Genomic DNA, 25,976 nt, shown 5'->3' with positions numbered 1-25,976 from the left:
GTCGAATTGAGAACTCAGTGAAGTAAAGCATGGAAATCTGCCCAGCACTGGATGGATTCAGCTGACCCCTTCCCCTTCTCTCCTCAAGGTACATTCCCACATTGCAGGATCTGGGGTAAATATCCAGCTCTGGGTTTTGGATACTTCATTTCTCTAGGGTTAAACTTAAATGCAGTGGGTTTTAGTCCATTTTGTTATCCTGGGGGCTGCAAGATCCTTTCTGGATACTGAGGGCATGAGTTAAAGTCTAGAGGGTGTCATCCAATCCTAACTTGGAGCACCCTTAAAGATCTTTCCAGAAAACCTCTTTGTTTTTATTTACTAGTTTTCTGGCAGTTGGGGAAACAGAGGTGTGGGGAACATCTGGAGCACAGTAGGTGGCTGACATGTGTGGGACCTGAATTTGCCCACGGTCCCTTGTCTAGTGCATGAGAGAGTTAAGAGCCCAGGCCAGTGCATGGAAAATAAGGTCCAGAGAGGTGAAGCAGTGTGGCCAAGGTCAAGCAGCTGATGAATACAGTGCGGGGGGGAAGGGGGCAGGAAGGTGCCAGGGAGGGACCTGAAGCTGCTGCCGGGACTGAGGGAGGGGGCGTGAAGGAAGCAACAGGCTTACTTTGTTTCTCTGGAGTCCCTGGGGCTGCCTCCCACCAAGGCTGGTTCACAGCCATCTGCAGGCACACCTCCACAGTCACACACGCAACACAGATAAGGCTGGAGATCTCTGACATCAGCCCTGGAACACCTGGAGTCAGTCCTGGCTCAGCCACTCGCTGCACTTGTGATCTAAGGTCTCTGAGCCTCAGTTTACTTATCTGTGAAGTGGGGCTGCTGGGTGCCTGCCTTGCCCTCTCAGGTAGCGAAATACACAAGCCCAGATGAGCCACCTTCACAGCCTGCACTGATCCAGCCTCCCCACTACCCGCAGAAAAATCTAGGAGGACACGTACACAGCCTGCACATGACCCTGCGGAGAACGCCTGAGGGCCTCTCTGCACACAGCCCTGGGGGGGCCGTTTCCCTTTCAGCTTGGTGAATGGTGGAAACTCATGGAAAACAGCAGACAAAGCAGCCCTGGCACAGGGAAGCTGCCAGAGAGGCCAAGTCACGGGGACGCTGGGGCTGGAAACCAAAAGCCACTGGGCTCTGCAAACCCACCAGGCACAGCAGAGGCAGAAGGGGCGATGAGCACAAGGCGAGTGGTGGTGGAGGCGCCCGCGGGGGCCAGCTCCAGCATGCCGCTCCAGCGGCACAAGGCACCCTTCAGGGGAGCACAGTCATCATCCTCCCTGGATAACCTCCCAGCCTCCAGGACTATTGCCGTGGGTGGTCTTGCCAGAACACCCAGGGTCTATGTAGGGATGACACCCAGTGGGTGCACAGGTGGCCTGGGTGCCCGCGTGACCCGCCGGGCCCTGGGCATCAGTAGCGTCTTCCTGCAGGGCCTGCGGAGCTCAGGCCTGGCCACGGCACCCACTCCAGGCCTGGAGAGGGACCTCAGTGCCGTCGAGGACCTGGGGGGTTGCCTGGTGGAATACATGTCCAAGGTGCACACCCTTGAGAAAATCAGCCAGGAGTTGGAGGCACAGCTGCGGATGCACCTGGACAGCAAGGCCACGCGCTCAGAGAGCTGCAGTGCCCTCCGGGCCTCATGGACCAGCAGCTGCCAGCAGGTGAGTGCCTGGGAGAGGATGCTGACAGCTGCCTGCTGCACCTCTGGAGGGTCATTATCAGAGAGCAAGGGTGCCGAGGCAGGGGGCAGGGAAGTGAGTGGTCTGAGGCCAGAGAGACTGACCCTAACCCCTTACGCTTCCATGCTAAAACCGTTAATGACGATAACAAGAATAACAGGGCCCACAATTTACTGAGGTGTACTCGGGTCCAAGCCCACGCCAGGCCCTGTGCAGGCACTATCTCCTCTAGGGTTCAAAGCAATGCTGTGCAGAGGCTCATTCACTGATTGCATTCTTAGATGAAAAAACTGAGGCGCAAAGAAGTTATGTGCCCAAAATCACACAGCCAGTCGGGAGATGGAGCTGAGATTTGAACCTGAATTTTTCCAGGTCCAAAGCTTGCATTTGTCCCATCAGCCTGGGCTGACTCTGTAACCTTTGTGTTAAGAACGGGTTTTTACAGTCATCGTCAAATGGAATACCACTGAATGGATGTGGCATTAAAAACAATAGCTATTTGTAGTTTTTTAAGGAACCTCCGTACTGATCTCCATAGTGGCTGTACCAATTCACATTCCCACCAGCAGTGCAAGAGTGTTCCCTTTTCTCCACACCCTCTCCAGCATTTACTGTTTCTAGATCTTTTGATGATGGCCATTCTGACCAGTGTGAGATCAGCTCGGTGCTTTGTGACCGCCTGGAGGGGTGGGATAGGGAGGGTGGGAGGGAGGGAGACGCCAAGAGGGAAGAGATATGGGAACATATGTATATGTATAACTGATTCACTTTGTTATAAAGCAGAAACTAACACACCATTGTAAAGCAATTATACTCCAATAAAGATGTAAAACAAACAAACAAACAAAAAAACAATAGCTAAATGGAGGTGTGTTCCTGTATCCATTTATACAGGGCTGTCCCGTAGAAATCTGAGCCATGCAGGTAATTGACAAGTTTACTACCCACAGTAATAAAAGTAAAAAAAAAACAGGTGAGGTTAATATTACTATATCTTATTTAACTCAAAATATTTTAAATGTTATTTCAACATGTAATCAATATAAAAATATTAATGAGATCGTTTACATTCAAAGAGAACTTCTGCAATGATGGAAATGTCCTATATACTCACTGTCTAGTCTGGTAGCCACCAGCCACCTCTGGCTATTGAGCACTTGACCTGTGGCTAATGAGACTGAGGAGTTAACATTTTTCTTTCATTTTCATTCATTTAAATTTAAATAGCCACATGTGGCCAGTGGCTACCTTATTGGCCAGGGCAGGGCACAGAGGTTTCCTCTCTGTCCCTTACTTGGTCAGGACCTGCTCTCCAGGGTGCTAAGCTCATCTGTCACATCTGCCTGCAGCCTGTGGTTCTGACGCTGGGGCCGCAGCCAGCTTTGCACAGCTCACCTGTCTCTTTGTGGGTGGCTGGCTTCTCTCCTCCCCCGCTCCCACAAATGCTGGCCTTGGCATCCCTCTGAGCTAAATCAGCCTCTAGCCCAGCCAGGAACTGCCAGCTCAGACCCTTCGCACCCTGGGGCACCCAGCACGCAGCCCACGGGGGGAGCTCACGGACCTTCATTCGTGTGTGGCTGGGTGATGCTGGGCACACACACTCAGGGGCTCCCCATTTGCCCCTCCTGCCTCCCACTTCACCCCAGGATGCTTCTCCCCCACCACCAGCTGGTGCCTAGCTGACAGCACAGTACGCATGATACCCAACACTGTCCTCTTGGCTTTTCCCCTGAGCTGCTGTTCTGCTTGCATCCATCTATGCTGTGAGGAGAACCATCTTAGAGCAGTCCGGGGCCTTAAAGCTGGCAAATCTCAGATAGCCATTCCTCCAGGATTCTCTCCAACAGTGCTGATTCCAAATATTTGTATCCTGTAAACCACCAGAACGCCCCTATTCCAATATTTCGATATTGGAATATTCCAATATTTCAGCATTTGCCAGACAATTTCTTGCACTCAGATGTCACACTGACTTTTCACAAGAGGTCAGGCATCCCACTTTCTAGGTCAAAAAGTATGACCACAAAACCTAGTCCATACTCAACAGAGACTGACTTGGTCTGGCTCCAGAGGTCTGGGCAACTTACCCAACTTCTTTGAGCCTCAGTTTCCTTATCTGTAAAATGGGTATCATAACGCTGTGGGTATTCCAGCAAGTCCATATAGATAAATAAGTCGCATAGGTCCTGCCTGCAGGTAGGCTACAGATTAGAGAAGTGCACAGTGAGAGCAGTACAGGCACAGTGCTGTGGGCTGGATGCCAAGACAGTCAGTCCCCGAATGGGGGTCATTTTCCTTTCAGGTGACTCTAAGTGAGATTCTAGGTATGAATACAGAGTTCTCTTTTTCCTCTTTTACAAAACATGGACTTGAAGGTACAGTTAGAACAACCTATAAAGTGGAGTTATTTCTGTATCACACAGCCCAGTCCTCCAGCCATGTTTAGCTCTGTTCCATCAAAGAGAAAAGAAAATTCTACATATCTGAGATAGACACACGATTTTTTTTCTGTTGCTGTTGCAAAACGGACCCACATTTGGCTCTAAGATGGCTTTGCTGATACCTGCTCTCCAACCCGTATTCTCCACCCCATCACCAGAATGCTCGTTTGGACATGCGCGATTTGACTGCATTATGTCCCTGCCCCAAACCCTCTGGGCTCCTCCTAACCAACCAACAATCCACAGCCCGGGGCTCAGTCCGCAAGGCCCTTCCGAAGCCACCTCCATCCTAGCCACACTACCCCCCTGGGAGGCCGTGAACACACCACATGCCCTCGACCTGGCTACTCCTCTGAGCTGCTTTCCTGCTCCTTCTGTGATCGCTTGGCAGCCTGCACATACATCCACTGCGGCAGCTACCATATTGTCCTGTGTCATTTGCGTGTCTAGACCCTCACAGTCCAGGATCACTTAGACAAATAGAAAGGGCACAAGCTGGGGGTCAGGGGAACCTGCATTTGGCTGTTTGTTGGCTCTGCTACCTACTAGCTGGGTGGCTTTGCATCAGTTACTTAACTTCTCTGAACTTGTTTCCTCATTTGCAATTTGGGGATCACTTTATCTGCTACACAGGGCTGTTAGGGGGTTAACTGAATGTAATGTATTTAGTAAAATCAGTGACTAACAGCCTAGAAATACATTCCTGGCACTACAGACACCTAGAGCAAAATCAGTGACTAACAGCCTAGAAATACATTCCCGGCACTACAGATACCTAGAGCCACGTACACGATCGATGCTCAATGATGAGCAGGACCTCCCTTCAAATCCTGGTTCTGCCACTCACATGGACCACCCACTCATCTGCTCCATGTCTCCCTTTCCCCGTCTTTGAAATGGACGAACACCTCACCAGTAGAATGGGCCGCTATGAGCATGAAATGAAATAAGATGTGAAAAGGGGCTGTGCACGTGCAGTGTGGCATCCTCAGTCAGAGCACTTGCCCCCAGGGGCTGGGCCTCTGGCCAAGGGCTTGCTGTTGAAGCCATGGCTCCCTTCAGGGCCTTATTAGCAGGACTCCTCCCCACCACCACCACCAACAGTGTCCTCTCGTCACCCAAGAACCTGGGGAGACAGCTCCCTCCTAAGCCCTCTCTGTCCCCAAACAGTAGGCCCAAATTCTGGGCACTGAGAAACAACACCCTTCCCACTGAGGGGCAGGCCCCACTGCCTCCCTGCTCAGGAAGGACCCAACACCCCCCCAGGCCCTCTCCCCGTTCCCGGCCTAGAGCTCAGCCCCCCGCACCTCCACAGCCCATTTATTTCTGGAAGGGTCGCCTCCTCCTCACGGAGTCTCAGAGGCAGCCACACGTGCTGGTGGTTGCTGGGATCCAGAAGCCGAAAACTCTTGTTCCTCTGCCCTCACTTGGACTTCTTGGCCTGGAGCTTCCTGCCCATCTTTCCAAACACCTGCCCCCGCATTCCTTACCCTTCACAACGCTCCCTTACCCTCGCCCCTTGGAAGCCCATTTTCCTCCACCTGCAACCACCTCCCCGCCCTTGTGCACCCAGCAGAACTCCTCACCCTTCAATCCAGTTCAATGGCACCTCTACCGTGAAGCCCTCCCTGACCTTTGACTCCTCAGGACCAGCACTGTGCTTGAGGCCTGGGATCAAGCTCTCAGTTACTGAGCCCTGAAGGGGCTGAATGGTGGTTGGGCACCTAGAGAGACACGTCACCTCCTCCTTAGACTGGGCCCCTAACAAAATCCAACAGGGACCTCTGTCTCCCAAGAGCAGGTTGGGCTGGAAGTGCATTTCAGTGGCACATTCTCAAACCAGGCTGCAGGAGCCATGGGGAAGTTCAGAACAAGTGACAAGCATGATTTCCTTTTATGTCCAACACTTCTGTAGCTGTTTGTGAAAAGAGAACAAAAGGTTGGAAGGGGACAGGGCAGTGTTAACTGAGAGCTCCCAGAGCCTTTCTGGGAAGGGGCCTCTCCCACCCCCACCAAGAGCTTTCACCCACCAACCATGAGGAGACAAAGGCACATATTCAGAAAAACAAAGGTGAGAGGGGGAAAGAGATTGTTGCCACTGTGGGAGAAGCCACAGCATGGAAAGCAGCCCAGAACAGGGACTCAGGGGTTCACACCATAGCAGGGTCGGGAAAGCAGCCTGAGGAAATTGTCTCCATCCTCTTTCACTGTATAAGTTTGTGAGCCTTGGAAGAACTAGGGTCAGAGTCAGGGCCAGCTTCACAGGTATGGGCCGAGTACAGCCCTATGGAACCTGAGCTCTGAAGGCCCCCAAAGTTGGGATTTAAGACTCAGTAGCCACCATCTTGAAACTCTCACTAGCTGTATCTTTGAATCTGTATTTTGTAAGTGAAGTCCAATGGCATGATGAAGCGTGTGTTAGGAACTTGGAGCCTTGGCTCAAACAGGGTCCCTGTCTCCCTGGGACAGCCAGGTCCCATGACCCCTGAAAACCCAAGGCCTCATCTGACCTTCCCTGCCTTGCCCCACCCCCAGCAGAGGCCTGGTCACAGGGGCGGGGAGGGTCAGGGTGGCATGTTGGGTGGGGCGCAGATCCAGGGCTGGCAGCACCATGGTGCACTCAGCAGGCAACTGACAGGGAAAGGGTGAGCCTCTTGGCCTACACTAGATCCAGATGCCTACAGAGTAGCACTGAGGTTCAGTACTCTTGGGGGTCTCCTGTCCCCCATGGATTAGGGTGGCCAGTCTATAGGAAAGGGAGATGCCTGGCTGGCCTTCCCCATCCCTGGCCAGGGCCTGGCACCTCAGTCCAGTGGCTGGCAGGAAGGGTAATCCCTTAGTAGTGGGCCACACTGTGCCCCAAATCATGTGGCACAGCCCCCTGGGTGCCTTTGAGGGTTGCACCTGACCCTTGACTATCCCTATGCTCAAGGAATTGCAAGATTAAACAGCAAAAATGACCATGATAGGTCAAGAGAAAAACCAGGAAGAAAGGAAAATTTTAGTACCTTTAAAGGTCCCCTTTCTCCTGCTTTTTGAACACAGAGCTCTATATTTTCATTTTGTACTGAGACCCACAAATTATGGAGCTGGTCCTAGTTAGAGTTAAATGTATATGAAGTTCCTTTTCAAGTCCAAATCTCTCTCTCTCTGTGACTCAGCTCTGTTAGACCCTCTCAGCTATTGATACTTCTACTAAGCAGTAAAAATGGAAGAATTCCCAGGTGGTGGCCACAGAGGCCAAGGAGGACCTGGGCACCAGCCCACTGCTCGGGCAAAAGGTGGTCCTTTCCCTCTCTGGCTTTGCTGAGTGCTCTGACTTTTCTTGCCAAGTGAATAATACTGATAATAAGCTCTGGCAGCAACATCAGGCCCTTTCATCCTCAGACAGGTCAAACACAAGGTTGGAATTAGCAGCCTCCCTTCCTCGGAGCTGCAGATAAAAGGAGAATGGGGACAGAGGAGGTGCAGCCACAGAGTCTCAAAGCACACGGAGCGGGCGGAGGCCAGGTCCGCGGAGATGCTGCCTGGGAAAGAAAAGGGAACGTGGCGGCTTAAATCTCCATCGAATTTAGGGGTCTCCATGGGAGAAACCAGTGGCTTACACCTCCAACAGCAGAGGCTGTCAGCTGGAGTACAGGAGAAATCAAAATTATTGAAAGGCAAGAGGATTAGAATTTTAAATGGGCCTGATCTGAATATTTTCCCTGCTCTCACAGTCCCACTTTCTGTCCCTTGCAGAGAAAGAGACCCCATACTCTGGGGATCTACCTATTTGGGGAAATAGCTGGAAACTTAGGCAATCTAGGTCTGGGCCAGGTTTCTCTCCCCACAGCACTTGTGGTCCTAGCAGGTTTTTAAATAAAAGATACGAGAAGAATCCTCCCCTCTGAATAAAATGAAAGGCAACAGGGTCATTGTTGTGATTCACAACCTGGTGTCCCTGAAAGGGGGAGGGAGAAAGAACTGAGCAGTTTTAGAGCCTGCAAAAGCTTGAATGCATTTACCCAAGACAAACCACGCAGTCTACTGCTCAAGAAATACAATTTCTTTAGTGAGAGGAGGCCAGTAAGATAGTTACTCTGTTAGCCGGTCTATAAGGGACACTGAAGTATCATTAGAAATGTAACCATACAGAGAAAAATATATTGAGAATTCCTCTGAGGGAGAGTGCTGTGTAAGACTGAAAAAGTCCTCTGACGGAGCAGGGGAGGGGAAGGAGGCTTGAGGCTCTTGACTGAGTAATACAGGTGGTCAGTAAGCTGCTTTCTAAGAAAGGTGGTTTCCTGGGGGCTCTTGTTTTTGCTGCATAGAGTGTCTGGGAGGGAGCAGAATTGCTAAAGAAATTAGGGGAGAGACTGAGTCCTGTTACTTGGGGCCTCTGTGCCCTTCCCATACGCGGAGCTCAGCCACTCTTAAATCTCTTAAGATCTGTTAAAATATGAGGTCCGTGTTGAGGAAAGGGACAGAGGAATCTAGATAATTAAAAACAGAGGGTGTGCTGCAAAGACTGGGGATTATGAAACCAGAGAGCCCTGAGGTCAAACTCAGGCCTCACATGACCTCGAGGCAAGTTCTTCCTTGATCTCTGCATCTTGATACCTCATCTGGATAATGAGGATGTTTGGAGACTTTCTTGAATCATAAATTGTCTCTGAGAAGAAAACACTAGTGCCCTTCCTGCAGAAATTAAAAAGAAAGGGATGTGTACTATCTCTACTACTACATAACATTGGTCAGAGGTAGTAGTCAATGCGATCAGAGAAGAGAAAGTGATCGGAAAGCACCAAGAACTGGAACAAAAAAGGGAAAATGGTGGTCTTTCTGGAGAGTCCAAAAGGTTCCATGTGACAATTTTACAACAAAAAATAATATGATTTTAGTAAAGTAGCAGGTTATAAAAAGAAATAAAGATCAATGCCCCTCATATCTATAAACAACAAAAAAGGATATAATGGAAGAGAAAATCTCATTTATGATAGCAAAAAATAAAATGAAATACCTTTAAATAAACTTAACATGACATGTCTGGGACTCCCCTGGTGGTCCAGTGGTAAAAACTCCGCCTTCCAATGCAGGGGATGCGGGTTCGATCCCTGGTCAGTGAACTAAGATCCCACATGCCGCGGGGCAACTAAGCCCACGCTCTACAACTACTGAGCTCGCATGCCTCAACTGAAGGGCCCGCATGCCACAACTACAGAGCCCACACACCCTGAACCCCTTGCACAACAACTAGAGAGAGAAAACCCACATGCAACAACTAGAGAAAAGCCCACACGCTACAACTAGAGAGAAGTCTGCATGCCACAACGAGGAGCCCACGCCACAGCTGAGACCCAATGCAGCCAAAAAAAAAAAAGAAGAAAATAAATGGGACTTCCCTGGTGGGGCAGTGGTCAAGAATCTGCCTGCCAATGCAGGGGACATGGGTTCAAGCCCTGGTCTGAGAAGATCCCACATGCCATGGAGCAACTAAGCCCATGCGCCACAACTACTGAGCCTGTGTGCCACAACTACTGAAGCCCACATGCCTAGAGCCTGTGCTCTGCAACAAGAGAAGCCACCACAATGAGAAGCCCATACACCACAACAAAGAGTAACCCCCACTCACTGCAACTAGAGAAAGCCCTTGCCCAGCAACGAAGACCCAATGCAGCCAAATAAATAAATAAATTTTTTAAAAAAGAAAAGAAATGAATAAAATGAATATATATTTTTTAAAATGTCCAAAATCTATATGAAACTACAATAAAACCCTCCTGAAAGATACAAATGGAAAGAAATACCATGTGCTCAAATATAAAGACTCAATAGTATAAAGATGTCAGTTCTCTGTATTAATTTATAAATTTAAGGCAATCCTAATTTTTAAAATACCACAGTTGTTTTTTCTTAGCAGTAGATGGGCTTATCATAAACTTCATTTGTAAGAACAAAAAGGCAAGAAGAGCCAGGGGAAGGGAAAGCACTCCCAGATAATAAAACATACTAGAAAGTCTCGATCATTAAAGCATTAAAGTACATGAGGGATAGGAAGGCCAATGGAATTTAAAACAAAATTTAAAAGTAGGACCCACTGTATATGGAAATTTAGTATTGTTAAAGGCAGCGTCTGAAACCAATGGAGGACTCTTCAGCAAGTGGTATTCAGGAAACTGGATAGTCATAAGGAAAATAATAAAATAGGATCCATCCCTCACTGTACTCTAGGATCAATTCTAAATGCATCCTAGATTTAAATGTAAAAGAGGAAGCCATGGGGCTTCCCTGGTGGCACAGTGGTTAAGAATCTGCCTGCCAATGCAGGGGACACAGGTTCGAGCCCTGGTCCAGGAAGATCCCACGTGCCGCGGAGCAACTAAGCCCATGCGCCACAACTACTGAAGCCCTGACGCCTAGAGCCCGTGCTCTGCAACAACAGAAGCCACTGCAATGAGAAGACTGTGCACCGCAATGAAGAGTAGCCCCCGCTCACTGCAGCTAGAGAAAGTCCGCGTGCAGCAGCGAAGACCCAGTGAAGCCAAAAATAAATTAATTAATTAAAAAAAAAAAGAGGAAGCCATACAAAGCTAAATTCCTTTATAACTTGGCTGTGGGAACATTCGTTCTTGATACAATTCAAAATCTAAAAGCAATTTATTGATTTTTTAAAATACTGATGAATTTGATTACCAAATTTTTTTTAAATTTTACATTGCCATATAACACCATAAGCAAAACTGAAAGATATATGGCAAACTAAAAAAGAAGTATTTGCAACTTAGAATATAAAGTGTTAATATCCCTATTCTATAAACAGCATTTAAAATTTGAGGTTTAAAAAAAAAAGCTAGCAACACTCTCATTTTTAAATAAGCTAGAGATATAAAGAGACATTTGAAATTAAAATTAAATGAAAATGGTTCTTAACCATACAAAAGTTTGCTCAACTTCACTCATGATAGAGAAATACAAAAATAAAACAAAACCTACCTGAGATACCATTTTCACCTATCAGATTGGCAAAACTCCACAAATATGTCAATCTATTTTGTTGGTGAAGCTCCAGGGAAGTTCAGACAGTACTGATGGGAATAGAAAATGTTGCAACCACTTGTAGAGAAGAATTCGGCAATTTCTAGACAAATTTATATGCATTTATGTATATTGAATTTGATCCAGCAATCCCACTTCTAAGAATCTCTCCCAATGACACATTGGCAAAAACGTGAACAAGAAGTATGCATAAGGGCTTCCCTGGTGGCGCAGTGGTTGAGAGTCCGCCTGCTGATGCAGGGGACACGGGTTCGTGCCCTGGTCCAGGAAGATCCCACATGCCGCGGAGCGGCTGGGCCCGTGAGCCATGGCCACTAAGCCTGCGCGTCCGGAGCCTGTGCTCCGCAGCGGGAGAGGCCACAACAGTGAGAGGCCCGCGTACCGCAAAAAAAAATAAAAAAGAAGTATGCATAAGACTATTTATTTCAATCCTACGAATAATGGCAAAAGACAGGAAACAACCCAAATACCTATCAATAGGGGACTAGTTGAATATGCAATGATAAATCCACAAAAGGTATGAGGAATAGCTCTGTAACTATTATGGAATGATCACTTCAAGGATATATTGTTGAGTTAAAAAGCAAGGTGGAGAGAATGTGTATGTCATTCTACCACTTACCTAAGAAAGAGGAAGGGATATAAGTCCCTTCATGTCATACGTATTTGCTTATAATGGAAAAAAATACCATAATGTTTTTAAATGATCACTTACAGGAGGAGGGTAGAGGGAAAAGGAACAGACACTAGAGTTGTTTTAACTTATCTTTTTATGTGGAGATGACTTTGGAACCATGCAAATATTTTACAGAATTATAAAACAAAATTAAGTCTTAAAAAGAAAACACTAAAAATCAAAAAGAAAAGGAAACAAATGAATCCAACAATGTATCAAATTTATGGTATAATTACCCAGAGAAGAAATATTCCAAGTGACTTTTAAAATCACAGTAATTTGACTGTACATCCCTAAGGGGGATACAAAAGAGTACTGCTAAAAGAATCTTAAATCATTTCAGACATCATGTTGTCGGTGATAGGTTGGTATTATTGTGACCCTGTGGGGGGTGGGGGGGGTGGGTGCATGTACTGTGAGATAAAGCAAAAGAGTAACTATATATTTGTGTCATTGAGCACTAAGACTTTTAGTGTAGGTGAAAGGAGACACAGTTATAAGGTTGATAAAGTTTAGTGACAATTCTTTAGTCCTGAATTTGAATTGGAATTATCAGTATAAAACCATGGTGTGTGTCAACATAAAATTAATATATACCCATTTCCTAGCTCTGGTCAGTGAAAAGGCCTAGAAACAATGTCCAACGCAGCAGTACTGAGCATTTTCAGCCTCAGATTTTGGTCTCTAACCACCATCTTTCACTACAAGAACAGAAGCTCCTTAGAGAAATGGCTAGATCCAGGTTTGGGGGCAGGAAATGTACAAGATGAGTCTGAGAACCCAAGAAAACTATAAAGAACTACTAGAGTCACATTAAAAGACTTAAGAGCCAATTTGAATAAGCTCCCACTAATCAAAGATGTCTAAGGGTCAATAGGAATATTAACTACAATAGATTGAGACATATCAAATATGTTTAAATCTATGAGCTCAGTATTAAATCCCTCCCTGCCAAATCCCACTAATTTGTTACCTTGGAGTCTGCTGGGGAACCAACTCATTTTTTGGAAACTGGTAGATAATGAGAAAGAACCAGGCATTCTTCCTGTCTTTCCTATGAGACCTGTAGGTACATCATGGTTTAAAAAAAAAAAAAAAAAGAAGAGAGGAAGTGTCTATTTGTAGAAGTATTACAGCTAAAAAAAAAAAAAAGTAATTATTAATTTTATTTATGTGTATCACTAAAAGTAATTCTTAAAACAGAATTTGAATGTCACCACTTTGCAACCATAATAAAATAATGGATCTAGGCAATAACAATCATCAAATAGCTACTAATCTCACAAAAAGAGAGACCAGCAGACGTGCACCTCGTGGTGGAGTTCACACCACCACCTGTGAAGTAGTCTTGCCAAAAAAAAAAGAAAAGAAAATTGCAAGGGATTAAGCCTCAAGATAGAACTACTAGTTTACAGGAAATACAAAAGGTCAGATGAACATGTTAATTGACACCATGGGGATGAAATCAGCAAATCCTGACTGTGGGAAACTACAGGGCTAAACAGCCAATTTTTTCAACAAGCAAAAATTGTGAGGGGAAAAAAGAGAAGTGGGTGGGAGGAGGGGGTATCTATAAATTAAAAGAGATTAAACTGACATATCAACCCATTAACCCATTGAAATGGACATTATTTGGACCACTATTCAAGGAAACTGTTAAAAAATACATCAGATAATTGAGGAAAGAGGCACTGGATATTTGATGATATTGAGGAATTGTTATTAACTTTTAGGCACTATGTTATTTTTAGCTTTGTAGAAGTTATGTAGTTTTCTTAAAGCATCTTCATAATTTAGCAATACCATACTGAAATATCTGAAGAAGAAATAATATGATAGCTAGGATTTGTTTAAAATAATCTGGGGCGGGGGCTTCCCTGGTGGCGCAGTGGTTGAGAGTCCGCCTGCCGACGCAGGGGACACGGGTTCGTGCCCTGGTCCAGGAAGATCCTACATGCCGCAGAGCGGCTGGGCCCGTGAGCCATGGCCGCTGAGCCTGCGCGTCCAGAGCCTGTGCTCCGCAACAGGAGAGGCCACAACAGTGAGAGGCCTGCATACCGCAAAAAAAATAAAAATAAAAAATAAATAAAATTAAATTAAATAAATAAATAAATAAAATAATCTGGGGTGGGAAGGAAATGTGAGGGGATATTGGTGAAAATAGGCCATGCATTTATAATCATTGAAGCTGGTGATGGTTATATGGGGGTCCATTATACCATTCTTTCTTTTTATATATGTTTGAAATTTTCATAATAAAAATGAAGATAGAATATCTTCCTCCTAGAATTGGTCCATAGGTATTAAATGAAATAATGTATATAAATTGCTGGGTGCATAAGCAATACCCAGTTAAAGTTTGTGGAATTGAATAAACAAGAAGATAGAGACATTGAGTGGGTAACAACATAAACAACTGTGTTTATATACATGAATTCATCAGTGGTTCAAACCACAGACACTGCAGGAGTTTAGAGAATGAGTGGGGTACTAACCAGCACTCAGAGGTGCCCCAGGAAATGGAGATGAAATGTGAGACCCAACGAACCTGCCAGAAGCTCGGCATGGACCAAGTTGGGAGTCAGGACCAGGCATGACCGTCTGCAGGGCAATCTGCATGTGGGGTTGACTCCCCAGCTGTCAAAGGGAAAGTCTGCACTGGACACTTTGTTAAAATCAGCAAGACAGGTTTTATTCAGACTACAGCAGTAGGGAGAGAGACTTCAGAATAGAACTGAGAACACTGAAGGAGGTTGAGGGAGGGTGGTCTAGGTAATTCGGCCATCCGTGTTTGCTACCTGGCGCTTATCCAGAGGAGAAACACACTTCTAATATCGTTATGACACGAGCAAATTGGAGGAAGTGCCCCCCAAAGTTAGCATCATACCCTCCTACAGGAACCCAGATATTTGCATTTCACAGGTCCTGGAGGAAACATTCTGGGTTGTTGGAGATTCATATCTTGAAGGAGTAGAGAAAGCATTTACAGTTCCAAGTTTCCTAAAGCAATCATCTAAGAAAAGGTAGGTCAGGAGCCTCTTGTCAGGTTTTGGCTGGAACAGTAAATTCTTTTGGCAGCCTAAGCTTTCTCAGGCAGGCATTTCAAGAGGGCTGGGGTCATCCTAGGGACTTGGCCTGGAGCAAATGGAAGCCATGCTAGAGTCTGGTCAGGTCTCCTAGTGGAGGGAGGGTGTGGCTGGAGGGTGCAGTGCAGTTTTCAGGTCTCACCTCCAAGCGCCAAGCTCTCCCGGTCTGTACCCCACCTCCCTCAGCTCTCTATTCCAAGAGTGTTACACCACAGCGCACAAAAGGCAGCCCACAGGGGCTGGGCAGTGAGGGCTGAATACAGAACCAGGCAGGCTCAAGTTTTCAAATCAGAACCCTGAAGAGAAATACTAGAAACAGGCCGAATGCTCCATAGGCTAAATAATGCAGCAGAATCCTCTGCAGTTGTAAGAAAGGAACAAGGAAGCTCGCTATGTACTGATGGGTAGCTAGCACCAATCTATATTTTTTTGAATAAAAAGGCAGACTGCAAAACCTGTGTGTGCTATGCCACTGTTTGTGTTTAATAAAAAAAGGAAGGAAGGAAGGGAGGGAGGGAGGGAGGGAGGGAGGGAAGGAGGGAGGAAGGAAGGTGGGAGGGCAGACCCTCTCTGGAGCACACACAAAGTGGTGGCAATGGATGCTTCTAGTGTGGGGCTGGGTGACTGGAGACAGAGGCAGAAGCAGGCTTACTTTGGACTCCTGCACTGTTAGAATGTTTTATCTTAAAAGAAAATGAAGTTATAAATAAAACTCCTGCCAGTGACTTGTCACTGAGGGCCAGGGAGGGGAGTGGGTATTCCAGCCAGGTCCAGGGCTGCTGAAGTCCCCACAGGCTCACAGAAGTACAACCAGGTGGGAGGAGGAAGTCTTCTCCACAGCCTCCTCTCAAGACAAAACCCCTACAAAGTTCAAGAGCCGTGTACAAGAGCAATAGGAAGGACCTCCTCCTGGCCTGTACTCTCCAGAAGAACTAAGTTAAAACTTAACCCAGGCAAGTGCCGAGGACACACGTGGTGCCTCTATACGGGGAGTTATTCAAAGAATGGCTGAACCCAGCAGAATGCAATCCAGGGCCCCTGGCGTTGCCCCAGAGGGTTTGTGCTGATCCACTGAAGTTGAGGACTCAATTTAGGAAAATAAAACCTAGTTTATCGTTGTCTGGCTGGGGAAAAGCACATAAAGATTCATTTATCTGGCTGTAAACGAGCTGGTAGAGCTGAGTGTCACAAATGCATTATTCAGGAGAAATGAAAAGTTATTTCAGCCACTATCAGTAAGTAATGAAAAGCAGTGCGCAGGGAGTGGAAAACTCCATCACAAAACCGACCTGCTATCAGAAAACTGGTAATTTTTATTTATTTATTTCAGGGACCAGTGAATAACCATCTAAATAAGTCTTAGGGGAAACAAAACACTACAGCCTGGAGAGAGAAATGAAGTTAGAAAGTCCCCCTCTCAGCAGACTCTGGGCAAAGTTACACTGGAGGCAAAGAACCCTCACCCTCCTCCCCTGCCCAACCCCCACCCCCCACCCCCATCCCAGAGCACCCGAGGCCCTGCCCTCACTCGCCCTCCCTGGCTGCCCAGAGCACAAGGCCTCACCACCAGCCTTTAATTGTGTCACCCCTTCATCTCCCACCCCTCCTGGTAAGGGCCTGATCTCGGGTGGCCTCGGCCTGCAGTGGCTTGAAGCAGGATTTCTGTTCCCAGCCAGAGATTGAAGTCAGGCCTCGGCAGTGAGAGCGCTGAATCCTGGCCACTAGACCACCAGGGAGAGTGGCCAGTGACAAGGCCCTGGTCCGTCAGCCTTGTAGAAATGAATTTTCATCAAGAGACGGAAAGTAGTGAAACAAGTAATGTGTTTATCAGGAGTAAAAAGAGTACGTGTGAATAGACTCACCTGGGCGGGCTCAGAGTGAGAGTCGTGCCCTCGTGGTACTTCGAATCACTTTTTTTTTTTTTTTTTTGTGGTACGCGGGCCTCTCACTGTTGCGGCCTCTCCCGTTGCGGAGCACAGGCTCCGGACGCGCAGGCTCAGAGGCCATGGCTCACGGGTCCAGCCACTCCGCGGCATGTGGGATTTTCCCGGGCCGGGGCACGAACCCATGTGCCCTGCATCGGCAGGCGGACTCTCAACCACTGCGCCACCAGGGAAGCCCTTGAATCACTTGTATGGGACATTTCTTCCGGGTTTCCTCTGGCCAATCATCTTGCTTTGCCTGGCTCTGAGTCCGTATCTGGTATATCTGGTGTAACTCAGCGTCCTCCCCTGTGTGAGGACGCATCTCTTAGCCAAGATGGATTCTAGTGAAGAGGCCTATGGGTAGGTTGAGATCACCTACTACGGGATGATGCCCCCTCCCCTTTTGGTCCCCGAGGAGTCTTTCTGCGCATGTGTAGTCAGGAAGTTTTCCCGGACCTCAGAATGAGGGACACGTGGTCTCTTTGTCTCTTATCTGGGAAGGGCTTAGCTCCTCTTCCCTCCTGCTGTTGTCTTCATCGTGGAGTGTCTGTCCACAGGGGACCAACTCCAGCGGCTCAGCCTGGGGTCCATCCATCTCCTGCCTCAGGCCCGCTGCTCCAGCCTGCTCCCAACCACTCTGAGGAGGAAGTTTATCTGATAAATGAATTGACTGTTACTTGGGGAGGGATGTGTCTCTTAACTCACTAGCACTGGTTCATGTACAGAATGAAGGTGGAAACAGCTTTTAGCCCATCGGTGGCTGTGAGGTATGAATGAGACAAGGGAGTAAAGTTCCTGGCCCCAGCCCCGAGGAGCACTGCCTGCAGAGCGAATTGCTCCTGGTGGGAATTCAGAGCCCACAGGTGACTGGGAGGGAGCCAGGAGGCCCCCAGCACGCCCCGGGCTAGGCAGGCCAGTCACTCACTGCAGAGGGCAAACCCCCAATTCCTGGGGGCTCTACCCAGGTCCCAGCCACCCTCTGGAGCAGGCACAGGTGCCCTTGGGGCTCTGCACCGTTCCCTCCAGTGTCTCCTAGCAGAATCCTGCTCTCTGATAAGACCCATGGAGATGAGCCGTGCGCACTGTCACTATGAGCCGCTGGCCTCCGGTACGACCCTCATTTCTGCATGACAACCTGCAAGTATTAACAGGAACTTTTACTCACTGCCTCAATGGATTCTCTCGACAATGTCTGTGTCGCCCAGGAAGATGGGGGAATGCCCACTGGATCAGTCTGCGAGGGCCGCCTAACAGAGTAACACAGACTGGGTGATACTGCAAGGCTTAAACTACAGAAACTTATTTTCTCACAGTCCTGGAGGCTGGAAGTCTGAGATCAAGGTGTCTGCAGCATTGTTCCCTTTGAGGCTTCACTCCTTGCCTTATAGGTGGCCATCTTCTTCCTGTGTCTTCTTGTGGTCTTCCCTCTACACCCGTGTCCAAATTTGCTTGTCTTATAAAGACACCAGTCATATCAGACTACGGTGACCTCATTTTAACTTACCTCTTTAAAGGCCCTCTCCCCAAATGCAGTCACATTCTGAGGTACTAGGTACAGTCAACATGTTAACTGGGATAGGGGACACACTGCGGGCATAACACCCATTTTATAGACAAAGAAACTGAGGCCCACAGAGATTAAGTTCCTCATTGAGTTAGTGTCCCAGCCAGGACTAACTCAGTATGTTTTCTGTCCCCCAAAACTTATGAAAAGCCTCCTGTTAATCTCATTTGAAAGACCCCAGACCCTAAAGGGTAAACGGGCCAGGGATGGCTTGAGTGCCCACTGCTTGAGAAGATAGAGTCGTGGTCAGCCAGGACCGTTCTCTGAGAGGAGTTTAAACTCTGAGATAAGCCTCCATTTTCTCCATTTCTCTGCCTCTTTCAATTTGGGAGAAACTGCCAGAAACAGTGATTGATCCTTACCCAAACTCACTCTAACTGGAACTAATGGCTTTAGCGAGGATGTGTGAGGCTGGGCGCCTTCCAGCTGTCACACCACTCGGTACTGGGACTTGAAAGTTTAATGGCTTGGCTGTCAAGAATGGTGCAGCCCCCTAGGGATTTCTGTTTTCCTTTTTCAGTGATTTTTAATTCTCAGAAAAATGTGCTGAGCAGTCGGCCCTGGAGGCAGAACCTCTCTCTCTGAGCAGAGCTGAGGAACTCCCCGTGGTGCAGCTCCGCATGGGCAGCGGGCGCCTGCGTGGGGTGGTAGGAGTGCCCCTCAGAAAACGCACATCTACACCACAGGTTCCCACAGACTGCTGGGCTGGGGCCCCGGTCCCCTGCGGGGGTGATCGTCTCCCACCACACCTAGATCCACGAGCCCCTTGAAGAGCTGAAGGGTCTTCCTGGGAGGTGAGAGGCCACACCCAGTGGGAGGCCCCCAGTGCTGACCCCCAAGGGCCTGGATCTGGGAGTGAGGCAGGCACCTGTTACAGCCACGCAGACCACCAAGAGCACACGGCTATGGGGACAAAGTCAGGTTTATCACTTGCTGCAGAAGGAGAGAAACTCTGGGGGAACCTGGGACGTCTCAGGAAGAGGGATTGGAAGGGGCTTGTTGTGAGGTTTGGGCCTGTACTGGGCAATCTGGGGGAAGTTAAGAGTAAGGACTTGTTCTGCATTTGATGCTGTCAGGAACCGGGGACTCTTGGACGACTGGGTAGCTTACAGGTTGTACCCAGTGGACAGGAGTGAAGCAGGCCTAGAGCCGTCATGGGTAAACAGCAGTCCCTCGCGGAGCTGGCTGGAAGGCGCGTGTTGAGTCTGTGTGGCTGCAGAGCGTCCTTGCCTCTCCGTTCAGATGCAATCACGGCGTGGTCTTGTCTCTGTGCCCTCCCACCAGGATCACAGAGTACCTGTCTGCTGGTCGCTGATACACTGTGAGCATTCGTGTGCAGGCGACAGTGCCATGGCCCAGCTGTTAGCCACCGCTGTCCACTGTCAGGGCCAGGGATTTGCTTCCTCCAGCCAGACTGGGCTTCCTGAGCCCCGTCCTCAGCGGCAGGAGGGAGGGCTCGGGACAGAGCTGGTGCATCAGGGTCTCTGCCTCACAGTGGCTACGCAGGGCTCTCCAGGCTGGGACCGAGGTGCTGTTTCTTTGGGAAGCAGGACCCACTCTGACCTCAGAAATGCTGGATCCCACACTCCTGCCTGTGTCACCTTCTCCCTGGGAGTCAGTCGCACGCCTCTGCGGTAAATGAGGAGAACAGAGTGACTGAGAAGGGCGGCATGGTGCCCTCAGACAGAGCCACCAGCTTTGTCCTTCCCCCATGGGAGGACCTTACTTCAAGTTGAGGGGGGTAATCCCTATTTCATAGAACTGCTGTGAGGATTCTGGCAGGTAATGCAGAGGAACTAGAAAGTAAGCTTCCAGAGGGCAGGAACTTGGCCTCTCTATTCCCTGATCTTTCTCTGGCGCCCTGGACAGTGCCTGGCACATAGTAGATGCACAACAAATAGTGATTAAATCAACAAAGACGTGCCCAGAAAAGTAATTAGTTAATAAGAGGTTTTCTATTTCTATTATATTTGTTTTCTAGGGCTGCCATAACAAAGTATCACAGGGACTTCCCTGGTGGTCCAGTGGTTAAGACTCCACACTTCCACTGCAGGGCGTGTGGGAAATAAGATCCTGGTTGGGAACTAAGATCCCACGTGCCACGTGGTGCGGCCAAAATAATAATTTTTAAACAGAAACAAAGTATCACAAACTGTGTGGCTTAAACAACAGAACTTGATTCTCTCCCGGTCCTGGAGGCTGGAAGTTGGAAGTCTAGGTGTCAGTAGGGTTGGTTCCTCCTGAGGGTTCTGAGGGAGAATCTGCTCCAGGCTTCTCTTCTACCTTCTGATGGAGGCCACATCCTTGGCATTCCTTAGCTTGTAGATGTATTATTTCAGTCTCCACCTTCCTTCTCCCTGTGTGTCAGTGTCCAAATTTCCCTCTTATAAGGACACCAACTCACATTGGCCTAGGGTCCACCCTAATGACCTCATCTCCACTTGATTACATCTGCAAAAATCTTATTTCCAAATCAGGTTGCATTTACAGGTATTCAGTAGGGGTTAGGACTTTAACATATCTTTTGGGTGGTACACAGTTCCACCCATAACAATAGCTATTGTTTTTATCACCTTATAGTCCTGATTTCCAACATTTTATCCTATTTCCTCAAATGCCATTTTGAAGGTTCCAGAAATGCGAATATTTCTGCACCTAATCCACCTCACCCTCACTTCCTTTTGCACTTGAAATCAGATCCCAAATCCTATGAAACCACACAGAGCTTGGGGTTCAGAAAGGAAAACCATGGTACAGACAGCCATGGTACAGAGAGCCCAAGAGACTACTATTCATATAGTTGAAACAGTAAATGCTACTAAATTGCTGTGTGATCTTGGACAAGTTACTCCACCTCTCTGAACCTCAGTTTCCTTAACTGTTAAATGAAGAGATTGGGTCAAACTGACATCTCCTTGCAGACACACAGGGAATAGGCCAGATTCCCTTTCATAACTCCTTCGAGCAGGTGGTCACTTTACCACACTCTCCATGGGCATGAAGATTCCAAATACAGCTGACTCCCATGTCTGTCTTCACTTTGTGCTGCTAACTGGCTGCGTGCCCTGAGGCAAACCCCTTTCTCTCCAAGATTCCTCACCTATAAAATGAGAGGGTGGAATTCTCTGCTCTCTCAAGCCTTGACCCTAGACCTTTCTGTCACAGTTCCTCGTTATTCCCAAGCAGTGGAGGATGTCTAAGGGAAGAAACTGCCCTCCCATGAGCCCAGTTACCTAATCTATCGTGACTCTGCTAGTTGGCCAGCTGGAATAGGAACGTTCAGTACGTGTTGGCCGCCTCCTTCATTTTCAAGGGTCAGGTGGTGGCCTGTGCCCCAGCATTAATGAAGCAGTTTTATTGAACCCCACATACACACACCTGCCAGAATATATCTCAGGCCTTGCTAACTGTCAGTGAAGGGAGACATTGTTAGTCAGAGGGTTACTGAGAGAGCCCAGAGCCCACACCTGATCTGAGATCACAAAAACCCAGATTAAATGTAACCAACAGACACCTGGAATTTCCGACTTAAACAGTGCCCAGCATCATGCCTGACCTAAAGGTGGTACCAGATACAAGTGAACCTTCTTTCCTGTTCTCCAACATGCTCCCATGGCCCACTGCTGTCATTCATCACCGAGAGCAGAGGTATAGTCCGACAGGTCCTGAATCTAACCCCTGGCACAATGCCAGGTGCACGGAAAGCATGGGAGGGAGGGAGGGAGAAAGACAGACAGAGACAGTGCATCCCAGTGATTCCTGACACAAGCTACAGAGTCCAAAAGAACTGCATTCAAATTCTGACTTTGCCATTGACTGGATTTGTGACCTAAAACAAATTTCTTAGCCTCTATGAATTTCAACGTTCTCATCTGTAAAATATGAATAATAATATTTACTCTACAGGATTGTCATGGGAATTAAATAATTCACTTAGAGCACTTGGCTTAGCGTCTGGCCAGGCAAGCACTAGATAAACTGTGGTAGTAACTGACGTCACTGTTTGCAGTGGTTAAAATGATAATAACTGCTTGGATTGCAAGGCCCTCCTATTATTACCATCTGCTCAGCCAACTCCGCAGTACCCCAGGGAGAAGGAATTAGCAGTTGCACAGGGGCAATCAGAGATGAACCCTTGGTGTTTGGGACGCATCTCACCTTGTGGCAGAAATCCAAGAGTGGCCTCCAGGCCAAATCAGAGTGGTGGAGGAGCCCCAGGCGGCTGCCTCTGACTGGGTTCCCTTGGCAAGTGGCGCCACCTTCTGGCTGCTCCGGGAACTGTCTTGCACCCCTAGTCACCCAGCAGCAAAATGTGGTTTGTACCAAGTTCTGGATGCCTAGAATCATCCCTTCCCTGCCGGAGCCACCCTGATCCAGTGAGGCCAGCCACGCACTTCATGCCGCCCCGCATTCATTTCAGAATTTCCACGACAGCTCCCAATTTCCTGAGGATTCTACATCAACCATAAAATTGCACTTTACCCTGAGACTTTGCATACATTATCCAGCAAGTCTTATTCTCTCCTGCTGCCATTTGTGGTGGGAGAAACCACCCCCTCCTTTTCTCTTTCAGTTGCATTTTCTGTGGCTTTGGGTTTTAGGTGAGAGCTTGAGTTTGGAGTAGGGGTCCTGAGTCTCACCGAGTCTCAGCTCACCAAAGGCTTTGCCTGGGTCCCTAATCTCTCCACCTTCAGCTTCTGCATCTACAAAAGGACAGATAATTACACCTGCCATCATGGCCCCCACTCTTTTGAAATTTAAGGAGAATAACACGAGTGGGAAAAGCCTCTGTCAGTGTCAGAGATTAGGCTGCAGCTCCTCAGCCTGTGGGTGTAATTAGTGTCACATGTAACTACAGGATCTTAGTGATGTTGGTGCGAGCTGGCCCCGCCTCCTTCCTCACCAGCAGGCTCGACAGTGTAACCTTTGTCATGGTGGCTGTTGTGAAGCTGGCACAGAATTCCTTTTTATTCTGTTCATTCCTCAGGCATTGATGGGTTGACTCTGCACCAGGCACTATGGAATTCAGATATTAAAGAGTCGAAATTCTTGGCCTCCAGGACCTGGAGATCCAAGAGGGACGAGGAGTAAATAAATGAATCCACACATTGTTGACAGCCTGCCATTTGCCAAGCACAGCGTTGGGCGTGCGATGGATGTCAACTGTGTGTTGAACAGGAGGGACTCACAAGGTCCACTTACAAAATCAGCTTTGGTTTGAAAGGAATTTCTTCCAAGGTCCCTTTCAACGTGTTCAGTGTGAGATAAATACTGTCTCCTGCCCGTGGTTGAGAACATGGATGGTCTCAGGATTTTTCTGATCACTTATAAGTAATTAAAAATTCTGTGCTCGTTCTAAGTCACAAAACACTGTCTCAATCCAGTAAACAGCACAGCTAGTCAACTATTATTCAACCTGTGGACCCTCGTTCTCCCCTCCAAGGTGGGGACCAGCGTTCTCCCACCCCCACTCCCCCTGCTGTTTCTAACGCAGCCAGAGTGTAAGCAGGAAGGAAGGCGTGGAAAGGAGGGCAGCAAAGTCCTTTCCAGATATGCTGCTGTAAGGTGGCTTCCCAGCGTCTGGGTCTGGCTGTAGTTCAAACCAGATTCCTTCTCCTGGGGACATTTTCATGAGCTCTGCTGAGACCCCCGCTCCCCCGCCGGACCAGCCACTCCTCGGCTGGGGCCCCACGGCCTCCCCCACCCCACAGGTGCCCTCTCGCCAGGACCCCGCTCTGCGGATCCCAGGCCGCCATGCCTGTCGCGGGTTCCGCCTTTGCTACCGGGGCGGGTGCACCCTTGGGCACTGAAAGAGGGGTGAGTGGCTTCCCCGTCTGGGCTCAAGCAATTTAACATTCTGCTACACATGCACATCTTTTAATCGTCTTGCTACTCTGGGGAGAAAGCTTCCTCATCCCCATTCTACAAACAGGGACTTCTTTTAGAGCACACACATCCCCAACTAACCAAGACAGGGTTTGAAGCCCTGCGTTTCTGGTCAAGGCCCACGGTTCTCCCATGAGTGCTCGCTGCGGTCGCTAAAGAGAGAAGGGCCTGGGTTTCCCTGGTGGCGCAGTGGTTGAGAGTCCGCCTGCCGATGCAGGGGACACGGGTTTGTGCCCCGGTCCGGGAGGATCCCACATGCCGCGGAGCAGCTGGGCCCGTGAGCCATGGCTGCTGAGCCTGTGTGTCCGGAGCCTGTGCTCCACAACGGGAGAGGCCACAACAGTGAGAGGCCCGAGTACCGCAAAAAAAAAAAAAGAGAGAGAGAGAAGGGCCTGCTGTGAGGCCTGGGGTCGGCCGTCACGCCTCTCTGTGCCTTAGTTCTTCACCTTGCATGATCTCCGAGAGCCCTTTGCATTCTAAAACTGCGTCATGGTATTTCTGAGTTGAGGCTTCCTGAAAGCTGACGGCAGAGAAGTCTACAGGGCCTCACCCCCAGCGTGGAAGGCAGCCCGGCAACTCAGCGCTCTACTTCCTGCTCTAATGCCCTGCGTCTCCTACAGGCCTATACCTTAAGCAAGCGTGGGGGAGAGAGACACCATTTAACTGGTGCTGGCGTTCTGCTCCCTCAGTGAGGATGTGCCCTGTGCCCAAGAGGTGGAAGGCGTGAATTTGCTTCCTCTTCAGACAGGCTCATTTCCCACGGGTCCCTCCTGGTGTGAGGGCTGAGCATGATAGGTGTTTCAAGAGAGGAGCTTTCCAGATAGCATGACTCCTCTTTTAAGTCAACTGTTTCATATGAAGAAAAACCCCGTCTGTGCTGGATGTATTGACTGTGGGTACCCCAGATGGCACCCTCCTAAGGGATTTCCAAGGATAATTTCCAAGAACATGCACTGGCCGTGTTCTCCTAACACCTTGCTTTGGCGCCGTCTGTAGGACTGCAGAGCACAGCCGCGCACAGTACCCTGCATGTTCTCTGCTGCGTCCCCCTAGATCCTCACAGCCTCTCTGTGGAGTAGCAGAACTGGTGTTATTACCCCCTTTTACAGAGGCGGAAACTGAGGCTCAGAGATGAGAAATCCGTGTCTAGTGATAACCAGAGCCAAGACTGGAACTCGGTTTCCTGTTCCAAGTCTAATACTTTGAGTTCTGTCCCCTCTTTCTTGCTGATGTTCACACAAGAATGAGTGAACATTTCTCTCCCTTCCCTAATTGTCTCCCTATCCAATCCCATTCCTGGACACGGTGTCCAAACCCACCTTCCTGTACTTCAACCAGCCTCGGGCGTGGGAAGTGGGGTGGAGTCTCAGGCAAAGGAAAAGTGAGGATTCTTCTAGAGTTCTTTCAGTAGACTGTTAGCCCCACACCCACCCTGCCAATCTACTGACCGGTCCATTCTATACCGTCGTAATAAGTTGAGGTTATGTGTCCACATAACAAATAAATTGAGGTTATTTGTCCCCTTCATTAAATTAGCCTGGGTTAATTAAATTAAATTAGCAGACACAGGCTCAGGGGTAAAGCATATTAATTCCTGATTGCCCTTAAGTGTCCCTTAAGTTCCAGTGAAGGGTAACAAAGGTAACGTTTATTGAGCACTTACTATATGCCA

At 48.4% G+C, this 25,976-nt stretch overlaps 1 protein-coding gene across 1 annotated transcript in view; it reads left to right on the top strand.

Annotated features, from left to right (window-relative positions):
* Positions 1 to 1,113: 1,113 nt before the first annotated feature.
* BFSP2 (beaded filament structural protein 2) overlaps positions 1,114 to 25,976 on the top strand; it is a 69,797-nt gene continuing 44,934 nt past the window's right edge. Inside the window, exon 1 of the mRNA XM_004278918.1 lies at positions 1,114 to 1,670. Coding sequence (XP_004278966.1) covers positions 1,182 to 1,670 — 489 coding nt within the window. The 5' untranslated portion in view covers positions 1,114 to 1,181. The remainder of the gene's footprint in view (positions 1,671 to 25,976) is intronic.

Source organism: Orcinus orca, chromosome 5 (assembly GCF_937001465.1).
Source record: "Orcinus orca chromosome 5, mOrcOrc1.1, whole genome shotgun sequence".
In the NCBI taxonomy this organism is placed as follows: domain Eukaryota; kingdom Metazoa; phylum Chordata; class Mammalia; order Artiodactyla; family Delphinidae; genus Orcinus; species Orcinus orca.
The sequence above is the reverse complement of the archived record's forward strand: the minus strand, read 5'-3'. Positions and strand labels throughout refer to the sequence as shown.